The 21958-nt window shown below is 38.6% G+C and overlaps 1 protein-coding gene across 2 annotated transcripts in view; it reads left to right on the top strand.

Moving 5' to 3' along the window:
• PFKP (phosphofructokinase, platelet) overlaps nt 1-21958 on the top strand; it is a 90241-nt gene that overhangs the window by 37373 nt on the left and 30910 nt on the right. For both annotated transcript variants that reach the window (XM_069086534.1, XM_069086533.1), the window contains exons 8-13: nt 2960-3055; nt 5309-5401; nt 6412-6537; nt 8416-8480; nt 11333-11402; nt 15755-15901. In XM_069086534.1, coding sequence (XP_068942635.1) covers nt 2960-3055; nt 5309-5401; nt 6412-6537; nt 8416-8480; nt 11333-11402; nt 15755-15901 — 597 coding nt within the window. The remainder of the gene's footprint in view (nt 1-2959; nt 3056-5308; nt 5402-6411; nt 6538-8415; nt 8481-11332; nt 11403-15754; nt 15902-21958) is intronic.

Here is a 21958-nt window from a genome sequence, read left to right as displayed (position 1 = left end):
TTTCATATCCTAATTCCTCTTTAGTGCTACTAGGGAAATGGTATCTATCCATCAACTATGTTTTTCATTATGGTTATGGTTAATCTTGCTTTCAGCTTTATTGACTTCTCATTAATTACTTTGTAGAGTATCTTTCATTCCTTTTGTGATGTGAAAGTTTTGTTTGTATTCCAGAATATTTGTTAAACTAATGGATTTAATTAAAGGATAAACCCAATGTAGTTCTGATAACAGAAGCACAATATGTGCCTTAGTTGCCTGTTATTTCTTATGTGCTCTTTATTTTAATATATTTCAATACTTTATTACAGCACTTATTTTATAAATATACTGAGTACTGAAGAGATTTGCAAAAGGATTTAGTGAGTTCACTATCTACAATAATGACTGGAATGTATATCATGAGTTCCAGGTCTATAGAACATTAATTCTATAGGTTTTTCACTAGTTAAAACCTAGCCACGAGACACTTTATAGTATAAAAATGGTACATTAAAGTGTGCAGGAAAGGGAGGTGGAGGAGTTCTTTGGAGTAGTGTGAAGAAGTATGGTGGGAGTAGAGATATTTTTATATGCTAAGATTGTGTGTGTGTATGTGTGTGTATAAAGATCTGATTTTAATATTAAATATTTTAGTATTTTGTATCAGACTTAATTTTCCCAAGTACAAAGTTTGCTTAATTTTTTTGAAGGGGTAGATTTCTCTTTACATTGTGGATGTGTGTGTGTGTGTGTGTGAGAGAGAGAGAGAGAGAGAGAGTGAGTGTGTGTGTTTTGGGGGTAGAGGTGTGTATTATGCAACTCAAATAGAATATGTATCCCTGTCGAATTCTGCCCTGTGGTCTGCAGTAGTTTTGATTTTTCTTAGAATCATGCATGCTTGATTTAATTAGTACATTTACAATCTGGAAATGGTCCCAAGGTTTAAATTTTTGTGTTTATATAATTTCCACTTTAGCTATGTCTAGAAGTAGGTTTTTATAGACTACATTTTAAATTCCCTGTCCTCAGTTAAGAACTGGCATTACTATTAACATAGCATTTTATGGGAAAAACAGGCTTGCTTTGTCAAGTTTTGAGACTTCCTTTCATGTGTGTGTGTGTGTGTGTGTGTGTGTGTGTGTGTGTGTGTGTGTTGGCCTGCTTGTTTTATCTTCCCATTAAATTTTTTATTTTTTTTTGCTTTTTGGAGGGCAATTGGGGTTAAATGATTTGCTCAAAGTCACACAGCTAGCAAGTGTGTCAAGTGTCTGGGGTTAAATTTGAACAAATCCTCCTGACTCCAGGGCCAGTGTTCTATTCACTGTGCCACCTAGCTGCCCCCTTCCCATTAAATTTTAAGGTCCTTGAGGGCTAGTTCATTATATCTCTCATACATAATTCACTCTAGAAACATTTGTTGATTTAGTTGTAAGGGTGTAAATGGCAGAATTTGACAACATTAACACATCCAACAAGCATTAGTTAAATGTCTGCCACATGCATAACAAAGCACTATGTTAAGCCCTTCGCATGAAAGAGATCTAGGTGAATACAAATTATAATTAAACATTTTTATCAGATAAGGGGAAAAGAGGGAATATAGAAATAAGTCTAGGGCACAGATTAATTGTACTACAAAGTAGAATACTGTTAAGTCCTATAAGAGAAAGACATAATGGTGCTCAGGGCATTTGGATAAAAGAGAAATCCCATTTTGGAAGAGGAATCCAATTTCTTTATGGCTTTATACAGGAGGTACTATCTGAATACCTGGGTTTGATAGGATATTGACTGGTAGAAATGAGGGGTAGGGGAGGTATCCCTAGGCATAAGGAAAAGCATGAAGAAAGATGTTATAGCACAAGAAAATGCATGTCATGTTTGGGAAAAAGAAGGTAATCCAGTTTGGCAAGTCAGGGATATATGTGTGTTTAGGTAAATAATACTGTAAAAGCAAGTGAAAGCCCCTGAACACAATGCTAAGAAGTTTTAGTGGGCAGTGGAGTGCCACTGAAAGTTTTTTAGCATCAGATTGATGGGAAAAGAGCTATCTTAAAGGAAAATTAATCTGGAGCAGTGGGTAGACTGAGTTGGAGAAGGAAGAAACTGGAGCAAGGAAGCTTTTTCAGTAGTCCAAGTGAGAAGTAAAGTCTTGTGTAAAGGTGATATCAATGAGAATAGAAAAGAGAAGATGGTTGTTGGAGAGATTTTGGAGGAAATTTTTGTTCTTTCACTCATTTCAATCATGTCTATTTGTGACCCCAAATGGGATTTTCTCAGCAAAGATATTGGAGTGCTTTGTCATTTCCTTCTCTATCTCATTTTATAGATGAGAAAACTGAGGCAAAGTTAAGTGACTTGCCCAAGGTCACACAGCTAGTAAGTATCTGAGGCTAGATTTGAACTCAAGAAGATGAGTTTTCCTGACTCCAGGCTCAGAACTTTATCCACTATTCCACCTAACTGCCTAGGGTCCCACAGCTAAGAAGTGTCTGTATTTGAACTCAGGGCTTCCTGGTTCTCCTGGCTCCAGGTCCAGTGCTCTATCCACTGTTCCACCTGGAGAAAACGATTGAAAATGGAGGGCAGCTAGAAAAAAGGTAACTGAATGAGTAGGTGAACAGTGGGGTCCTTCCGCAATTTTCTCCCCAAAACAGCACAATAAAAAACACAACTTGAGAAAAGCAGTGTGTGAGACCATGATCATCTCTAGTCTGCCTCCAATCCTAGAAATTTTTTACCTCTGCTTTGTCCACAAAGATTCCTCAGGCCCCCAACATACATAGAATGTACCATAGAAAACAGGCAGTGACTTTATTTTCTGCAGTCCAAAGGAAGGAGGGATCAGGGAGAGGAAGAAACAGTTCTTTTAGTAGAGAAGAGTTAATTGAATTTGTTTTTGAAAGGTGGGACAGGGGAATCGATAGTTCTCTTTGGTTCAGGTCTTTGAAAAATACTTAACCTTCTTTTCCCGCAGAACCGTGCCCGCAAGAAGAGGCTGAACATCATAATTGTTGCAGAAGGAGCGATTGATATCCATAATAAACCTATTACTTCTGAGCAGGTTAAGGATGTAAGTTGTTGGCCTTTACTGTAATGCTTCTGAGAAATTATCAATACAAATATTTATTTATGTAAATCCTCACAAAAATAGCACCTTCCAATGGTAGTAAAAGACATCTATTTTATAACAATAGAACAATGCATGTTAAGAATAAAGGTAGGTACTCACAAGAGTATAATCTTCCTTATAACTAGAATTTCCACCTGAGGAATAAGTACAGATTTTAACAGCAAAGAAATTATTCTTTTTAAGGCACCCAGTGACTTTATTGTATCCTAGCATTCCTAGTGCCCAGCATAGTGTCTGCCATGTAAGAGTAGAGATATAGATGATAGATCACATTTATATAGCTCTTTAAGTTTTACAAATCACTTCCAGGTCACTGTGAAGTAAGTGCTATTGCTAACCCCATTTTACAGATAAGGACCAGACCTATTGCTATAGGGAACTCCCAGATGAGAGGCCTCCCCCCTACCAGTGTAGGTCAGCTCCTTTTTTTGCGACTTAGTCTGAAAGTTACCTAAATCTTAATGCACTTGAGGTCTAGGTACCTTCCTCTAATGCACCCAAGGTCACACAATTAGTATTTGTCTGGAACAAAAGTGGAGCTTGTTGGATTGAATTGTATTGCTGGAACACTTGGCTGTGGTTACCTTCTAGCCTGGAATACCAACTAAGAGGCTTGTCTGGGAATAAAGCCATCTTGAGTTTATTGAAAGTGAATCACCATATTATTTGCAACTCTGCAGAAGGAACCAGCAACACTAGGCTTTTTTGTTGGTCTGCCCTGGCTAGTACCACACATGTATCAGTACCAACCTGCCTCCCCTGAGGCTTCTTAGCTCATCTCAAAGGACTGATGTTATTGCAAAGCTTCTTTAAGGAAGCAGTCTACAGAAGCTCTTGAAAGTGGTTTTTTGCCATGGGGCAGGGTGGGGCACAAGGGAGGATCTGGCCTTCCGCCTCAGTGACCTACTGAGGTACTCAGTTCCACTGAGGTTGTACTTCCATTGATTTTGTTAGTGATATGAACAATCAACAGGTATTTATTTACCAAGTACCTACTTTATTTTTTAACATCAATTGTGCTGTTATAAATTGGGTCCTACTATTCTTAAACATGAACATTCCTATAGTTGAAGGACACCCAGAAAACACTTGATTCTAACTTCAGACACACCCAGAAAGAATATCATTTTTACATAAAGCTCAAAGGCATTTTTAAAAGCTTTGTTTTGGTTTTCTATCCTATTCCATTGTATTTGAGGTAATTGTGTATTCTGTAATCAGACTGTTAGAGCTTGAAAGAACCCAGCACAGAACCAGACTAGTGTCTTTTCCCGACTGAGGAAACTGGAATGATGTCCTTTGTGCAAGGCTGCTCATCTAGTGGGTAGTGGATTTTAGGAACTAGAATTGAGGTCTCCTGACTTCTGGTACAGTGATCTTTCAGTTTTTCTGTGCTGCCTCAAGCACAGGTCTATGATTTCATCAGCATCTGTGATTTAGAAAATAAATTCTATGGCATTGATTGAGGGCCATGGAGATGAAGTGACTTATTTGTTCCAGGTCACATATATAATAAGTATCAGAGCTGGGATTCAAACATAAGTCTTCCTGATGCCAAGCCTAGCTCTCGTTGAATGCCATACTCCTTATAACTCCTTATAACATACTGTCTCATACATAGCTTTTAAAATGTAAGGCAATTTAGATGATCAGAAAAAAAATTCCCAAAGCCTCCTTCTTAATTCTCATTTAGACTGTGAATAGTTTAATATAAACTGTTGAACTTTTAAAAATATACAACTTTTTTTTTTTACCTTCTTGGAGAGTGAATTATTTTTCAAGAACAATTTTGAATAGGTTTTTAGTTTAGCATCTTCAGAAGGTGAAAACTAGAGATTCAACTTTCCTCAGTTATATCCAGAAAAAAAAAGAGGGGTTTTTTTTGGGAGGGGAGGACAGTTGGGGTTAAGTGACTTGCCCAAGGTCACACAGCTAGTTTTTGTGTTAAGTGTATGAGGCCAGATTTGAACTCAGGTTCTCCTGACTCCAGGGCTGGTACTCTATTCCCTGTGCCACCTAGCCACCCCGAAAAAAAGAGTTTAAAAAACAAAACACATTTCCCTCAGATAAGATGTAAAGTATGTTTATTAATACACATTAGTCTTGTGTTATTCATATGAATGTTATTCAATAACACACAACTCCCTGTTGCAATGTTGTGTTTCTTCATTGATCTAATGAATTTTTTTGTAGCTTGTAGTTAAACAACTGGGATATGATACTCGTGTGACAATCCTTGGACATGTCCAAAGAGGGGGAACTCCTTCTGCTTTTGACAGGATTCTGGTAAGTTTGTAGGAGTAATCAACCCTTTTTATTTGGTATGTCTCTAAGAAAAGAGTCCATTTTGGGATATTCAAAGGAACCAGAACTCAACTTATTAAATAGTAGATTTACTGACTGATATTCAGGATAAGTTCCCTTATAGGACCATTTGGCCAAGTGCAGACTATTCCATTTCTCTTCAGGTTAGGAGCTCTGTCATCTGAGACATTAATGACCACTTGTGCTTATTTTAAAGTCAGTTTGAGACTAGCCAGCTTAAGAAAAGTAAATCAGACCTAAAGATTCCAAAAGAGTACTAAAAGGCCTTCTTACTCGTTTACCACACTAGCTTGAGTACCAAAGAGAATGGAGCCCAGAAGGTATCACTATAACAGGCCAGCTAAGGGCTTTTTAAGAGATGAAAGGTATGACAAGAGAATAAAAGAATTTATCTAGAATGAGGATTCATGGTTGCATGTGTTTGCTTTATTTTTCTCAATATTGGGAATCTTGAGTGAGGCCTATCCTTCTTGGTAAAATCAAAATTGGCAGGTTTTAGAGAGGAGTTAAAGAAGCCCTTAATGTGTAATTGAGATTTTCTCCTTTGTCATAAAAAAAGACTCTAAAACAATTAAAGGAGGGAGGTCTAGTGAGAATGCAGGTAACTATCCAAGTATTTTGTATCAGGAACAAATACCTTGGGGTGGCTAGGTGGCACAGTGAATAGAGCACTGGTTCTGAAGTTAGGAGAACCTGAGTTCGAATTTGACCTCAGACACTTGGGCAAGTGACTTAACCCCAATTGCCCTGCCTTCCCCCCTTCAAGAAGCAAAAAACAAACAAAAAGGAACAAGTACCTATGATTCATTTATTCATGGAGATGTCTAGTCTAAAAAAATGGTAAGGATTAGAGATTGTAGACTTCTTCCAAAGATCTTTATTATTAGAAGATACTAATTGACTCTTCCCCAGATATCCATTTTAATATGATATCTTTGTGTTTCATGCTTGCTACATTCTATCCTTTCCAGGCTAGTCGCATGGGTGTGGATGCTGTATTGGCCCTTCTTGAGGGTACACCAAATACCCCGGCGTGTGTTGTGTCTCTGTGTGGAAACCAGTCTGTGCGTCTGCCCCTGATGGAGTGTGTGCATTTGGTAAGTTCTTGGGATGGGGCCAAACTGGTATTTCCAGTTAGTTGATTGGACTAGGAAGGTAATCGGTAACAATTAGTGCCTGTTAATAACTGAACAGAACAACAGCCTAAGTGAAGCCTTTTTGCCTCATTATTCACTGAATGAACAAAAAGTGAATTGAGGTTTCAAGATAATTAGTGGTCTAAAGGAAATATAGTAACAGCAGTTTCATAGTGAAACATAGCTAGGTCCCAAGTAGTGTGAATAATTAGTCTTGTGAAGTGGTTGCATGTACTTGAAATCACTATTATAAGTTATAATTATAAAAAATATGGTAATTGGTTCCACCACAATGGAAATATGCAATGTGAATTCAAATAATGCAACCACTTCATAGGCCTGGCATTTTTAATTAATCTTTGGTGAAACTAGAGAGATTAATATCACTTTATTTAATTTTGTAATTTTCATCTGCATCTTCTTAGTTACAATCTGTGTGACACTTTTTAATTGCCTCGTCTAAATTAGTTGGTTTGTTGTTTTGGGTTTGGTTTTTTTTTAGTGAGTCTTCTCTTGGCATCTTTGGGTTTCCAAGTTGATGAGTCAATTATTTACTAAGCACCAGTTCTATCCTAGGCGCTGAAAGAATATTAAAAAAAAAGTATGCAAGGGCTCTGCCCTAAAGGAATTTTAGAATATTGCTGGGGAGTTGGGAAATGCACACACAAAACAATTAGAACACGGCATGAAGCAGTATATAATCAGGCACTAAATTGTGTGGTATTGGAATTAGGAGAGAGGAGACGTCTGAACAGTAAGACATCTCATAGTCAGAGAATATTTGAAGAAGTCCACCCAGAGCTATCCAAATCTGTTAAGTGAGTTGATCCATCAGTACACGGACAAGTCCATGGTCTTACCAGCATGGACATTCTCTTTACTGGTACAGGGTGCAACTCTTCCATCCCTCCTCATCTGGTATAATTCTTGCCCCTATCCTTTCACAATATTAGCTCTTAATTATCAAGAGTTGAGTAGGCCCAAAAAAAGCCAGTTCCTGGGCAGAAAGCAATATGAAAATGATGGATATTGAACTTGAAGGGGTACCTTGAGCTCACTGAAAGCACCAAAAGTTTTCTAAATGCAATCCAGCCAGCCAGGATCTCCCTATTAAATCTTAGGCCCAGATCCTTGTCCACTGACATTTAGAAGACCAAGGTACAAATAAAACAGGTGACGCTGTCTGCCTGCTCCCTTGGGGACAAGGGCAGGGAGGCAGCCAAATGACAATGATAATAATGAGACTCATCTCTGATTTAAATAGCACTTGATATTTTTCAGAATCCTCATGAGTCAGGTAAAGTAGCAGTGGAGTTACATTGGGGTCATGAATGCTAGCTACTCCGTCATCCCTCACTCATATATAATATGGAAAGGTTTGTGGGCTGTCTGCATCTATTCGTATAGGCTCAACATGACCATAGTGACCATGCATATAAACTGAACCTGATATTGCCTCATCTAGATGTTTAATATCTAGACCACCAAACCTGCCTACATTACATTCTAAAAGTGAAAAAAAGGAAACAAACTGTTTTCTCTTTTTGTTGCTGTTGTTCAAACATGTCCAACTCTTTGTGACTCCATTTGGGGTTTTCTTAGCAAAAATACTGAAGTGGTTTGCCATTTCTTTCTCCACCTCATTTTACCAGATGAAGAAACTGAGGCAAACAGGCAAACCCTGTGACCAGGGTTGCACAGCTTAGTAAATGTCTGAAGCTGCATTTGAACTCAAAAAGATGAGTCTCCTGACTTCAGTCCTGGTGCTCTAACCACTGTACCACCTCAGGGAATGTCTTATACACTGAAGTTTTTAAACTTGCCTTTTCTGTTTTTAAGACTCAGGAAGTTCAGAAGGCAATGGATAAAAGACAATTTGATGAGGCTGTGAAGCTTCGAGGAAGGTGAGTTGATTTGGAGAGAGTATAGAAGAGCCAAATATTGTCCCTGGCCAGGGCTCTCAGGAAAGGAGACTGTGCACTTAAAAAGTCTCACTCTTAATGGTTCCCATAGTCATTCCCTGTGGATTTACATGGGATTTGCATGGCTGTGCTTTGAAATTGGTGTCAGAAAGGATAAATGACTTTCCAAACAATGACTAGTTGAATCGTATGATATGAATTACCTGAAAGCCAAGTTATACTGAAATTAAGATATGTAGTATTCGTGTTGCAAGGCTTTGGAAAATGAATTGAAAAATGGCAGAATGATAGGTCTTCCAGGACTTGAGAGATGGCTATGTGGAAGAGGAGTTGTTCTATGAATCCAAGCTATGGAGAGGGTTTATAGGCAATCCATATTTCTTCAGAAAAGACATTGACTGATTTATCAGTCAAAAGATATGGATCATTAGGTATGGCATCAGGGGGACAAATAGTAAGAAGGGAAATGAGGGAAGGAGAAGAGGATGGATGATACTGTTGAAATTTCAAGGGGACTTACAGGAGCCCTATTCACATGGTCTCAATCTTAGAGAACTTAACTAAAGCCTAAGTTATTTGCTGTAAGTATGTGGATGAGAAGGGTGGGGTTATCCTAGGGGTTTGAGTAAAAGGAAGAGGCTTAAAAAAGTCCCAAAGTATAATGAGATAGAGAGTAAATGAAAAGTAGAAGAGAATGAAATTTTTTTTTAAAGCAATTGGGGTTAAGGTTACACAGCCAGACTTTTTGTGTGGGTGTTAAGTGTCTGAGGCCAGAACCAATCCTGGGTCCTCCCGACTCTGGGGCCGGCACCCTACCCACTGCGCCACCTAGTCACCCCAAGAGAAGGAAATCTTGAGTCACAGCCAGGGTCCTTGCTGAGTTTATACCTCAAATTTGCACTGGGTGAAATAAACTTGTTATTAGTTATTGGAGTAACCTAAAAATGAAATAGGTTGTCTTATTAGGTAGTTAGTTCTTCCTTACTGGATGTCTTCCAGCAGACATTGGATGACCATCAGGGATTTTGGAAATGTGGCTCTTATATTGATTATGAATGAGACAAATGAGAAACAAATGGGGCTTTGAAGCAACAGTTGTAAGGGACTTGCTCAGAATGGGAGGAGGGTGACCTTGAGCAAATACTGTTTTTGCTATTACATTAAATTACTTCCTTTGCAAAGACTGTTCTGATACCCCTCCTGTCATAGCCACCACCATTGCTTTCTGTGAGTCCTTTTCTCCACTGTGTTCCTTAGACCCCTTTCCATTTAGGGTTTAGCCTCTCTCCTGTCTCAGGGCTGCTGTCAATACTAGTCAGTGACTGAGTCTGACTGAGTCCTTCTACAGTGGTACATAACTGCAAAGTCAATCACAGCTCTTTGAGGCCATAACATAACAGGGGCTCCCCATTACAGGGGTGGGGAACTTGCAGCCTCAAGGCTACATGTGGCCCTCTAGGTCCTTGGGTGTGGCCTTTTGACTGAGTCCAAGTTTTATAGAACAAATTCTTTCATTAAGAAGATTTGTTCTGTGAAGTTTGGAATCAGTGAAAAGGCCACACCCAAGGAACTAGAAAGCCACATGTGATCTTGAGGTCACAGGTTCTCTATTCCTGGTACTCCAATGCATTCCCTGGGTTTTGGTTGGTTCTGCCTCATCTTGGCCTTCTTCCTTTTTTTCTATCACATACTGGAAGATGAGTTAGAGTTATTTCTTGACCCTTCAAACCAGGATGGGAGATCTGCTGGCCTGATTGAGATCTGGGATTGTGGAACTGGGGACAGTGGTAGCTTTGGAGTCAGAGGACTTGGACTCAAATTCTGATCCTGCCCCTTAATACTTGTATGTTCTTGGGCAAATCAGTTTCCTTATTTGTAAAGTGAGGGGGTTGGAGTAGGTGACTTAAAGATGCCTTCTTTAGCTATAATCCTGTCAATGCTGGATAGGGTAAGAACTATGTTAGGGGCAGGGCAGGGCATTTAAATTGTATATAGGCTCTGTGGAGAACCCTATGTATTTCATAAACATACAGAAGACAGTGGGAAAAAAATTTTTATACAAAGTAGGAATTTGGTCTTTTCAAATTTGGGAATCACAAAGCATTTCTTCTTTTGCCCATTATTTTGATTATCTGTTAATAGGAGGATGAACCAGATGACCTCTAAAGATTCTTACAGTTCTGTAAGACTAATTTTAGGATATTTTTCTAAATATTTTCTGCCTTTTAACAAAATTTTTTATAAGATTTTGAATTCTGATTTTTTCTCCTTCCCTCCCTTTTCCACTTCTAAGATGGCAAACAATCTGATATAGGTTATACATATTCATTCCCCCATTGTGAATACATAATATTTTGACAGAATTTTTAAATGAACAGTCACAACAACCACCACCACTAAAAAATAAAACCCAGAACTTGTCCTGTTATTATCTATTGTTATAAGGAAAGGGATGGTCAGAAGAGAAGGAAGGAGATAAGCATTTATTGAGTGTCTACTGTATGTCAAGTACCACGCTGAACATTTTATAATATTATCTCATCTGATCCTTGAAACAACTCTGGAAAGTGCATGCTGTTACTATCTCCTTTTCACAGTTGAGGAAACTGAAGTAAACAGGTTGAGTGACTTGCCCAGGGTCACATAGTTAGTAGGTGTCTAAGCCAGATTTGAACTTAGGTCTTTCCAAATACAGGTCCAGCACTCTTATCCACTGTACCACCTAACTACAATGACATAATGTGTTTGAAAAATCCTTAGTATGATTTGGAGGGTAGGTCTTTCAAGTATTTTAAAATAAAGATAAATAGAATTCTCCATTATTTTTATTTTAGGAGCTTTGAGAACAACCTGAATACCTATAAAATGCTTTCTCAAAAAAAGTCAGATGCAGAGCTTCCAAAGGTAGGTGGTCTGTGAGGCCAAGGCGGAGAGCAGGATCGCCATGGTCAGGGGTGTGGGAGACTGGACAGATGAAACAGTCACATGGGAATTATGTTGGGAATGGAACTACTCTGTGAACTTGGTTACAAGGCAAGTATCCTTAACTCTAGGAAGTTAGGTACCCTCTTTCCTTTTTTTCTTTTTAATGTGAATAGTATTTTATTATTTCCAAGAACATGGAAAGGCACTTTTCAACATTCCTTTTTTGTAAGATTTTGAGTTTCAATTTTTTCTGTGTCCCTCCTCTTTCCCCAAGATGGTAAACAATCTGATGGAGGTTATACATGTGCAATCATGTTAGAACATATTTCCTTATTAGTCATGTTGTGAAAGAAGAAAGAGAACAAGAGGAAACAAAACCCCACAAAAAAGCAAGGAAAAAAATAGTATGCTTCAAGCTATAGTCAGACTCCAACAGGGTACCTCCCCCTTTGTTTTGAAAGGTGGTGGTGGGATAATGAAAATAAGGAATGTTTCTATTCTCCTTATTATGTTGTTACCTTCTCTTTGCTATAGAAGAAATCTAATAGATCATAAACTAGAAACTGTCTACTTTGGGAGGGGAGAGAGAAAGAAAGAGAGCAAACATGATGAGAAAATGTTATGTTTGTTGAAGTTACTCCTTGATTCTTTTTTAAGTCCATAGGGATTCTTTACCTAGTACTTATGGCATCTTAATTTTATAATCTGGATAACTCAGGTCAAGCCAACGAGCATTTATCAAGAACCTATTATGCGTCTATCACTGTGCTAAGTTCTGGGGATACAAACAAAGGCAGAAAAAAGCAATCCTTGCTCTCGAAGGAGCTCACAATGCATTGAAGCAGTGAACAAACCAGATCAATGCAGGATGAATTTCATTATAATTGCTATCCTTTATAATGCTAAGTGTTTTATGGTATATGTTTTAAAATGTTATTGAGGAGGGGTCCATAAGCTTTACCAGACTGCTGACAGGGCTCATGCCACAGAAGGTGAAGAGCCCCCATTAAAGGAAAGCTCTCAGTCCTTCCACCTGTTTGATAGGATTTCTCCTTTCTTGAACTTTAAAATAAGTGTTTGTAGCCCTAGTCTCTCAGCTCGATATCTGATGTCCTACCATGTAATCATAATCATTGCCATGGGGATTGAACCTACAGTGTTCATCTATGCTGTGTTCTGGTTTTTCTTGGTGCTGGAGTTGTGTTTGGTACCACCTTTCTGTTAATAGAAACAAACAGCCTTGGTGACAAGGAACTATAGCTCTATTTCGCTACTCTAGTCATTGAGCCATATCTCATAATACTGGTAACAATAGCTAACACATTTAAGTAGTACCTACTGTGTCCCAGGCACAGTGCTAAGCACTTTACAATTATTGTTTCATCTGATCATCACAACAAGTTCTGGAAGGGAGGTGCTGGAGTTGTACATTTTACATTTTATAAAGGAGGAAACTGAGGCCAACAGGTTAAGTGACTTGTCCAGGGTCACACGGCTAGTAGGTATCTAAGGCCATCACTGAAATCAGGGTCTTGACTCCAGGAGCACCTCTCTATCCACTGCACCACCTAGGTGCCTATTAACTTAATGTATCTTATTTCTCACTTGAAATTTCATACTAGGAAGCTGAGTAGTTACTATAAATGGAAAGTTAGGATAGTTTGCCAGCAAATGACTTTCCTTCAGGCCTTTTCCTTTCATCAAAGCATTCCAAGAAATACCAGCTCCCGCCCTCTCCCTTTCCTTAGCCCTGACAGCACAAACAACTGACATTTTTTCAGTTAAAACCAGCCAAATAATTTAATAGCTATATGGTTCATGGTACCGTGAAAAAAAATCCACTCACAAGTTAATACCTAAGCTTTTTTTTTTTTTCATAACCAAGCAGTGCCATGCAGAACCAGTAGCTCATTGAGCCCTTCTTGGACAGAGGTACTGAAGGATGTTTTTGGGGAAAGCTTGGTATGTACCTTCCATGACATAAGCTTTCAAAGTTCAATCCATGAAGGAAGCCTGAGAACACCACCACATTGGATATGCATTTAGACTTTTGGGAGCTATGGGATACTGAATATGGAAAGAATTTCTAGAATCCATGGATAATTAATTCTTCTTGGAATTATTCTTGAGGTAGAGTCTATTTGATGGAAACTGATAGAAACTGCAACATAGTGACAGTTTTTGTTGTTTTTTTTTGCTTTTTGGAGGGGGAAGGCAGGGCAATAAGGGTTAAGTGACTTTCCCAAGGCCACATGGCCAGTAAGAGTGATCAAGTGTCTGAGGTCAAATTTGAACTCAGGTCCTCCTGACTCCAGGGCTGGTGCTCTATTCACTGCGCCACCTAGCCATCCCAGTGACAGATTTTTTTGTTTTGTTTTTTGCTTTTTGGAGGGCAATTGGGGTTAAGTGATTTGCCCAAGGTCACATGGCTAATTTTTGTGTTAAGTGTCTGAGGACAGATTTGAACTCAGGTCCTCCTGACTTTAGGGCCGATGCTGTGTTTACTGCGCTACCTAGCCGCCCCTTGACAGTTTTTAAGAATATCAAATTATTTGTTGTTAATTAGTATGGTACAGTAGATAGAGTGATAGGCCTGGTATTAGGAAATCTGGCCTCAGATACTTTTTTAGCTCTGTGATTTTGGGCAAATCATTTAACCTCCGCCTGTCTCAGTTTCCTCATCTATAAAATGGGGATGATAATAATAACACAATAGTTGTTGTGAAGATCTAATGAGAATATATTTGTAAAGCTCTTAGCACAGTGCCTGGAGCAAAACAGGTGCTTGAGAATGGTTGTTTCCTGTCCTTCCTTTACTGAAAATGAAAGTCCTCTTGCCTATGTTCTTATTTGGTTGTGGAATTAAGCCAAACATTAAGCCAGTTGTGTGAGGTGTAAAAAATCACTTCAGTGTTTTAAAATAGGTGTAACCATATTGGACTTATGTTAGGATACACTGAAGCATTCATTAGCTGTGAATAAATAAGAAATGTTATGTATATATCACCTGTAGTTCATTATGCATATCAGAAGTCAGAGGCACAGAGTTAACACAAGTTTATTAATTTAGCAGTCATTTTTGACTTTTAGTAACTTCTTAGAAATCTGATTCTGCTACAGCTGAATGATTAGAAGATATCCTCTTCTGTAATGCCTTTGTGAAGAGTGCCATTTTAAGAACTGAATGAATAAATGCTTCCAGATTCCCATTAACAAGAAATTTTTATACTTTTTGTTGTTAAAGTAAGTCAGTATCGAATATTTCATTTCGGCTACATTTAACAAATACTATTAAACTTCCCAGAAGCCAAGATACGTGCATTTAGAATGATCAGTGATACAGATTGTAAATGTTGATAGATAAAGTTTTACAAATACATTTTTTAAAGTCTTTCTAAAAGCAAATTATTATGGCTACTTCCATGGTTTTATAATGGATACCAGACCTTGTTCTAAAGCATGACTCAGTGATAACTGAATGATGCAGCATCATAATTGTATTACGTTGAATGTCATGGGACGTATGACTGTGCAAGTCTTGATAAGGCAATAAGAAACTATAAACTAGAAATAGCCTAACAGATAAATGAGGCTATGTATCTGAATCCCGAACACGCACTTTTCCTAATGACCAAAATCTCTTTCCTCTGATATTGTTGTGTTACTGGCCATCTCTGATACCTTGCTCATCAGTTAGATGACTCATTTGTGACCACATTGTAAGCAACTATCTGCTGGGAAGCTTTCCAATACCAATCTATTATCAGCTCTTTGTGTTTGCAGGATTTCCTCTGTGGCAAATGGCTGTATTAGCCAAGTGCTGTTGACTAGTTAAAAAAAAGCACTATCGTCAAAGTCTTTGCTAATTCTTAATATGGAAATAGAAAAGAGCTCTTTTAAGATATAAGTAAAATAGAATTCTAGCCAAACAAGTTTTTATTTAGTTATATCTAGTGCACATTTCCTCACATAAAGACTAATTAACCCAAGGCTGATGGTTATTGGTTCAATTGAGGTTGGCTATGATCGAGAATATTATTCTGAAATTTATCCTTCAGAAATCATTGGAAATGGACAAAGAGGTATATCGAAATATTAGAATGTTAGATAGCTGGGCTTAATCCATCTTTTCTAATAGCTATCAACAAGCTTTTTTCTGGACCTAGTGTGAAGTTGGCAGATCCCACCAGTGATTTTCCCCCAAGCTTGTTTTGTCACTCCCATTTATTTCAGCAATGTCAGCCAAAGCATTTTCTTTACAGCACTATGTTAACATTATTCTGCTATGTTCTTGAAAGTCTGGTAAGCTGATTTCTTTTTCTCTTTTGCAGAGCAATTTTACTGTGGCTGTTATGAATGTGGGTGCTCCTGCTGCAGGGATGAATGCTGCCGTCCGTTCAGCAGTGAGAATGGGCATCATTGAGGGTCATAAGATGCTTGCTGTCAGTAATGGATTTGAAGGATTTTCTAAAGGTCAGGTGAGTGTCACAGGGAATTGAATAAAGTACAAGGAAACAAACCAAAGTATTTTAATGAATGTTGAATTGAAGGGACCTAGATGTCAACTAGTCTGTTTTATAGATAATGAGGCCCAAAGAGGTTAGTGGTAAAGCCAACACTAGAACTGAGATCTCTTGATAACCCCAGTGCTCTTTCTACTGTAATAGTAGCAAGTAATAGCTAACATTTCTATAGTGTTACCTGTGTAGCAGGCACTGTGCTAAGCACTACCTTATTTGATTCTCACAAGTAGATGCTATTATTATCCCCATTTTATGCATGAAGAAATTGAGGTAAACAGAGGGTAAGTGACCTGCCCGAGGTCACACAGCTAGTAAGTGTCTAAGTCTGGATTTGAATGTAGGTCTTGCTCAATTCATTGTCCTCACCCCAGTCCTCTATCTCCTGGGCCACTTGGCTGCTCTGTCCCAAACTTCCTTAACCTAGTCCTACCGCATCCCTCCCTCAGAGGCAATCTGTGACCCATAAGCTGAAGGGCTGTACTCATTCATTTCTTTTATTTCCTGTTTGAGGAATGCTCATGGAGAGGGAGCCAGCAAGCATGTTGGTTTCCTGGTTACCAGAATGTTTACAGGAGTCCTCACTGGACTCATATACAAGAGTCCTGAAAGCAGCATTGTTCCTTCTTACTGTTGTGAACTCTGAAGCCCTTCTGAACATCACTTCGCCTCTCTTTAAACAGCTTTCTGAATGAGGAGCAGGGATCACTCACTTAATCTGAAAGCCAGAGGACAGAGCAGTGCTGCTACATTTACCTAATACTTACTGAAAACTGCATGCAGGATTATATGTGGAACACCTAAGCAAAATCTGATACTCTGTATAAGCCAGAAATTTTAAATGGTAGAAATTTTAAAAAATTTAATGGACTGAATATCCTTTTTTTTTTTCCTTTGGAGGAGGGAAGGCAGGGCAATTGGGGTTAAGTGACTTGCCCAAGGTCACACGGTTAGTAAGTGTTAAGTGTCTGAGGCCAGATTTGAATTCAGGTCCTCCTGACTCCTGGGCCAGTGCTCTATTCACTTCGCCAGCTAGCCTCCCCTGAATATCCTCTTAGGGCTTTCCAATTGTAAGATTCTGTGTAAAGGGTATTATATAGACTATTTATGATGGCAGACTTCTTCCCTAGATCCTACATAATACACTGGATCAGACTTGGATTCAAATTTGGCCTCAGGTACTTATTAACTTTGTGACCCTGAGCAAGTCATTTAACCTCTGTCTGCTTTAGCTTCCTCTTCTGTAAAATGGGAATAATAATAGCACCTACCTCCCAGGATTGATGTGAGGATCAGAAGAGATAATACTTGTAAAATGCTTAGCACCGTGCCTGGCCCATAGTAAGCAGTATAAGTGTTAGCTGCCATTATCTCCTCTCTTTGGTGAGATCATCTGCTTCCTGGGGCTCATTTATCATCTCTGTGCAGATGACTGCCAAATCTACTGAGCCCTGACTCTTTCCTGACCTGCCAGCCCACACCACCACATGCATTCTGCCTAGATACCCCATTGGCAAGTTCTGTACATCACTGTCCTCTTGGTTACCCAAGTTTTAAACCTTAATGCCATCCTGGGGCCTTCTCTCTTCCTCTCTGACTACATCAAGTCATTTTGCCAAGTGCCATTGATTTTACCCAAACAATAAATACTTCTAGTATCTGGTACCTTTCATTCCATTCACGCTAGTTTAAGCCTTCATCACAATTCACCTGAACAATTATAATTGCCTCCTAATTTGCTTCTTTGTTTCCAGTATCTTCCTTCTCTTATCACATAGCTATTGAAATGATCTTCCTAAGTCACAAGCCTCTGACCATGTCACTGCCTTGCCCAAAAAACTTTCTATGGCTCCCCAGTGCCCCAAGGATAGAATACAAATCCCTTTAGCCTGGAATTTACGATCTTTCATAATCTGCTCTCATATATCTTTGCAGCCTTCAATCACCTACCTCCTCTCCAGGCAGTTTTATTTTCCAGGCAACCTGGAGAATTAGCTGCTCTCTAAACTTGACAGGTGGATTCTTGCCTCTCTGCTCTTGCAAAATCCAGCCTCCCATCCTGGGACTGCTGTCCTCTCTCCTCATCTTCACTTTTCATAACGACTCTATTCCTTGAAGGCTTAACTCAGGTACCACCTGATTTATTTAGCTTTCTGTGGTCTCTGCAACATTTAGCATTGTCTCTCTCCTCAGATATTCCTAGAGCACAACATTCTCTCTCCCCTTTGCCTCAATCCCCCCTACTTTGTATTATACTTATCTGAATGCAGGCTGTATCCCCAGCAAAGGATGTAATAAGGGACTGTTTAATTTTATTTTTTGTATCCTTAGCACCCAGCACAACGTCTAACACACAATAGATATTTGGTAAATGTTTCCATCACGATTCTCAAACAAGGACAGATAGGTTTATTCCTTTAAACTAGATAAAACTAAATACATTTTAAGTATTGTTTCTGCAGTTCTAAACAGAAATAGATTTTTGTGTGATATTCCTAATCCATTCATTCATTCAGTAGATATATATTAAGCACTATGTGGCAGGCACTGTGCTAACTACCCAAAGTATATCCTTCCAAGTAGCATTGATCCTATTTCCAGTGAGCTTGGTTCAGCTTGATCAGCCCTTTACCCACCTTGATAAGAACATTCTCCAGACCCATTCATGAGTCCTAAAGAGTACTGCTCAGATTTTCCTTAATAAATTCATGAAATAAATGTAACATGGGTGGTACTGTTAACATTTCCTTGATCTACTAATCAGTGGTTCTGTGTCTTGAGAATTACCATTATATTTTATTCAGAAAAAAATATTGAGTTCTGGAAGCAAGCTCCTTCATATTTAGTTCCCTTTTTTATTACTCTGACCTTGACAAATAACAGTGAATATGGGCATTTTCACATACAAAAACACAAAACAAAACAGAAAAAGGATTGTAAATGAAGCTATAGATCTTCATTATAAATAGCTTCTTTTTCTTTATATAATAAAAAAATAAGAAACTTTACTATGTTAGTTTCTTTTTTTTTTTTTGTAGACATGCAGGGTTAAATGAGGTTTACAAAGCTAGTAAGTGTCTGAGGCCGGATTTGTCTTTGGGTCCTCCTGACTCCAGGGCTGGTGTTCCATCCATGATAATCACCTAGCTATCCCTCACTGTGTTAGTCTCAAGGTTCTCCATTTTGTCTGTGTCTCCCTCTTTTAGTTACTTTTCAAAGTCCGTGTCAAACCATCACCTGGGAGAACCTCACCTAGGTTCTGAAAGGTCTGTTGTCCTAGGAATGGCCACACATTCTAATTCAGTATTCCACAAACCAAGAGCCCCACTGGTGGCCAGCCCTTGATTTTATATGCTTGACAGTTTTAGTGGCTGTGTTTAGCATCAAAAAACTTAAGTTAGAATTTGCATTCACTATTGCTTTATGTAGCTAATCAGAGACAGATAAAAATGAATTTCGTGTCACTCTAAATCTGTCAGTTTTAAATGCTGTCTATAAAGTACTAATAATATCTTACCTCCCCCTTCCCCCCAAGTAATCATTCTTTGAGTTACCTAAATTTCTGCATTGTCTGAATCCTTGGCATGCATAGTACTTTTAATAAATTAAAAATAAGCCCTTTTTATTTTTGACATTCACCTCTATGCAGCTACTGCAACATTAAAAAGACTTAGCAATTGCTCAATGGATAGAAAGTCTTAAGGTAGATTATTCCTTCGTACAGACATGTTAGAACCTGATCCCAGAGTAAATTTCTTATCTAAAATCTTCACCAAGGTAGAATAATACAGCTCTACCTAGATGAGGTCAGTTTATTGTCTTCATTGTGTAAAAAGTCTGTTAGCAGATTACCAAAAAGGAAGCTGTATCTGTTGGAGTTCTAAGCAAGTAAACCATATGAAGACATAGTCTCAATGTCATGCATGGCTCAAACCAGGGTAATTGGGTAAGCCCTTTTATTCAGCTTTAGTTGTATCCACTCTCCAGAAGTTGTAATTTCCTGAGTCTCACCCATTTACCTATGAGATTATAGAGGTTTTTTCAAATTTATTCCCACTTGACTTTGTGCACCTTTCCAAGAGTCATCTAGTCATTGTCTGCGGCAGGATATAGTTCTCTAGCCGTATTTCACAGACTACTAGGGGTTATCAGGTTAGTTCTAGTGTATGTAAATACCATTTGTGGGGCTTCAACTGTGGATGTGATGTGTCTTTTTCCACTGAAGGCAAGAATGTCAGAGATGTCATTTTGAGGGAAGTGCCTTCCTTGTAAGCTTGTGTTAATGACTTGGGAGACAGAGTAGTAAAGAAGAAAGAGCACCTGAATGGTAATCTGGTAATTTGGTTTCTAATCCCTCTGTCTTTACAGTTCTGTAACCTTAGGCCTTTTTCCCTTTCTTCCTCAGATTATTTCTCCATCAAGTAAAGAGGTTGGATCAGACAATCTCTAAGGTCCCTTACAACTTTAATGTTGCATATTTCTAAATTTAGAATAAAAAACAGTCATTTTGGAATTGGATTCAAATCTTATGTTAGACACTTACTGTATGATCTTTGGAGCATCATTTAATGTCAGAGAGCCTCAGTTACCTCTTCTGTAAAATGATAGTGTTGGAGTAGATGACCTCTGAGGTCCCTTCCATTTTTAAATCATTTATCACCTGAGTGATATCCTAATTAAAAACACTATGACTTTCTTTTTGAGGAACTTTATCTCTTGACTGCATCCTCTTTCCCCAAAACCCTACTGGGTATTAAAGTCTTATCTATTTTAATGACAGATTTTACTCTAGAATCTATTGGCATGTATAGATTTTTTTGTTTGTTTTAATGTGTGTGTAATATCAGACTCCCTATCCCCAATTGGGGTTAAGTGCCTTGCCCATGGCTAGTGTTTTTTTTTTTTTGGTCTGTGTTAAGTGTCTGAGGCCGGACTTGAACTCAGGTCCTCCTGACTCCAGCGCCAGTGCTCTATTCACTGTGCCACCTAGCCACCTCCCTATCCCCAGCTCTTTAGCATTGCTTTGGACATTTTCATGTGCTGACATAATCCAGAACTTTTTGGAAAATTAATTAAGAAAAGATCAATTTCGGCCAATATTCTTGGTTCATATAAAGTTGTAAGAATGTAGTTTTGTTTTTGTTTTTTTGCTTTTTGGAGGGGGGGAGCCAGGGCAATTGAGGTTAAATGACTTGCCCAAGGTCACAAGGCTAGTAATTAAGTGTCTGAAGCAAGATTTGAACTCAGGTCCTCCTGACTCCAGGGCCAGTGCTCTATTCACTGCACCACCTAGCCACCCCAATGTAGTATTTTCTTATAGACAATTCAAATGCCTTACAATAAAATGATAAAGCAAATGTGAGGAAATGGCTTCTTTGGCTAAGTTTTAGACTTCTGCTGAATTCCTGTAGCTATAGAAATAGTACTTATAGCTTAGATTTATTTCAATCTAAGCCCACAGAGTAGATCTATTTACGAGCGCTTTAAAGTTTCTTTTGCTATTCTTATTTCCCTAATTCTGTTCAATTTAACAAAGATCTCTCTTTTTCTTTTTTAAAGCAATTGGGGTTAAGTAACTTGCTCCAGGTTACACGGCCAGTTATTTCTGGGTGTGGTGCTGAGTATCTGAGCCCAAATTTGATCCAGGTTATCCCGACACTGGAGCCTGTGCTCTTACTCGCTGAGCCACCTGGCCGCCCCTAAGCAATTAGGGTTAAGTAACTTGCTCAAGGTTACACGGCCAGGTGTTTCTGGGTGGGTGCTAAGTGTCTGAGCTCGGGATTTGATCTCCAGGTCTTCTCAACACTGGAACTGGTGCTCTTACTCGCTGTGCTACCTGGCCTCCCCTACAAAGATCTCTTAATAACCTATAGTGGGAGGGAGGGGGGAAGCACCAGTTTTTTATATTAGAGATATAAAGATAAAAAATGATTGTCTCTGCCTTTAAAAGCTTAAATTTGAATAAGGATGTGAAGCATGTATACAAATAGAGAAGTTAGTGAAAAGTGCACAGAA

The sequence above is a fragment of the Petaurus breviceps genome, unplaced genomic scaffold (genome assembly GCF_028583685.1).
Source record: "Petaurus breviceps papuanus isolate PSGF00001 unplaced genomic scaffold, PetGlider_PUasm1.0 178, whole genome shotgun sequence".
NCBI lineage: Eukaryota > Metazoa > Chordata > Mammalia > Diprotodontia > Petauridae > Petaurus > Petaurus breviceps.
Note: the sequence above shows the minus strand (reverse complement) of the source record. Positions and strands in the feature narration are given on the sequence as shown.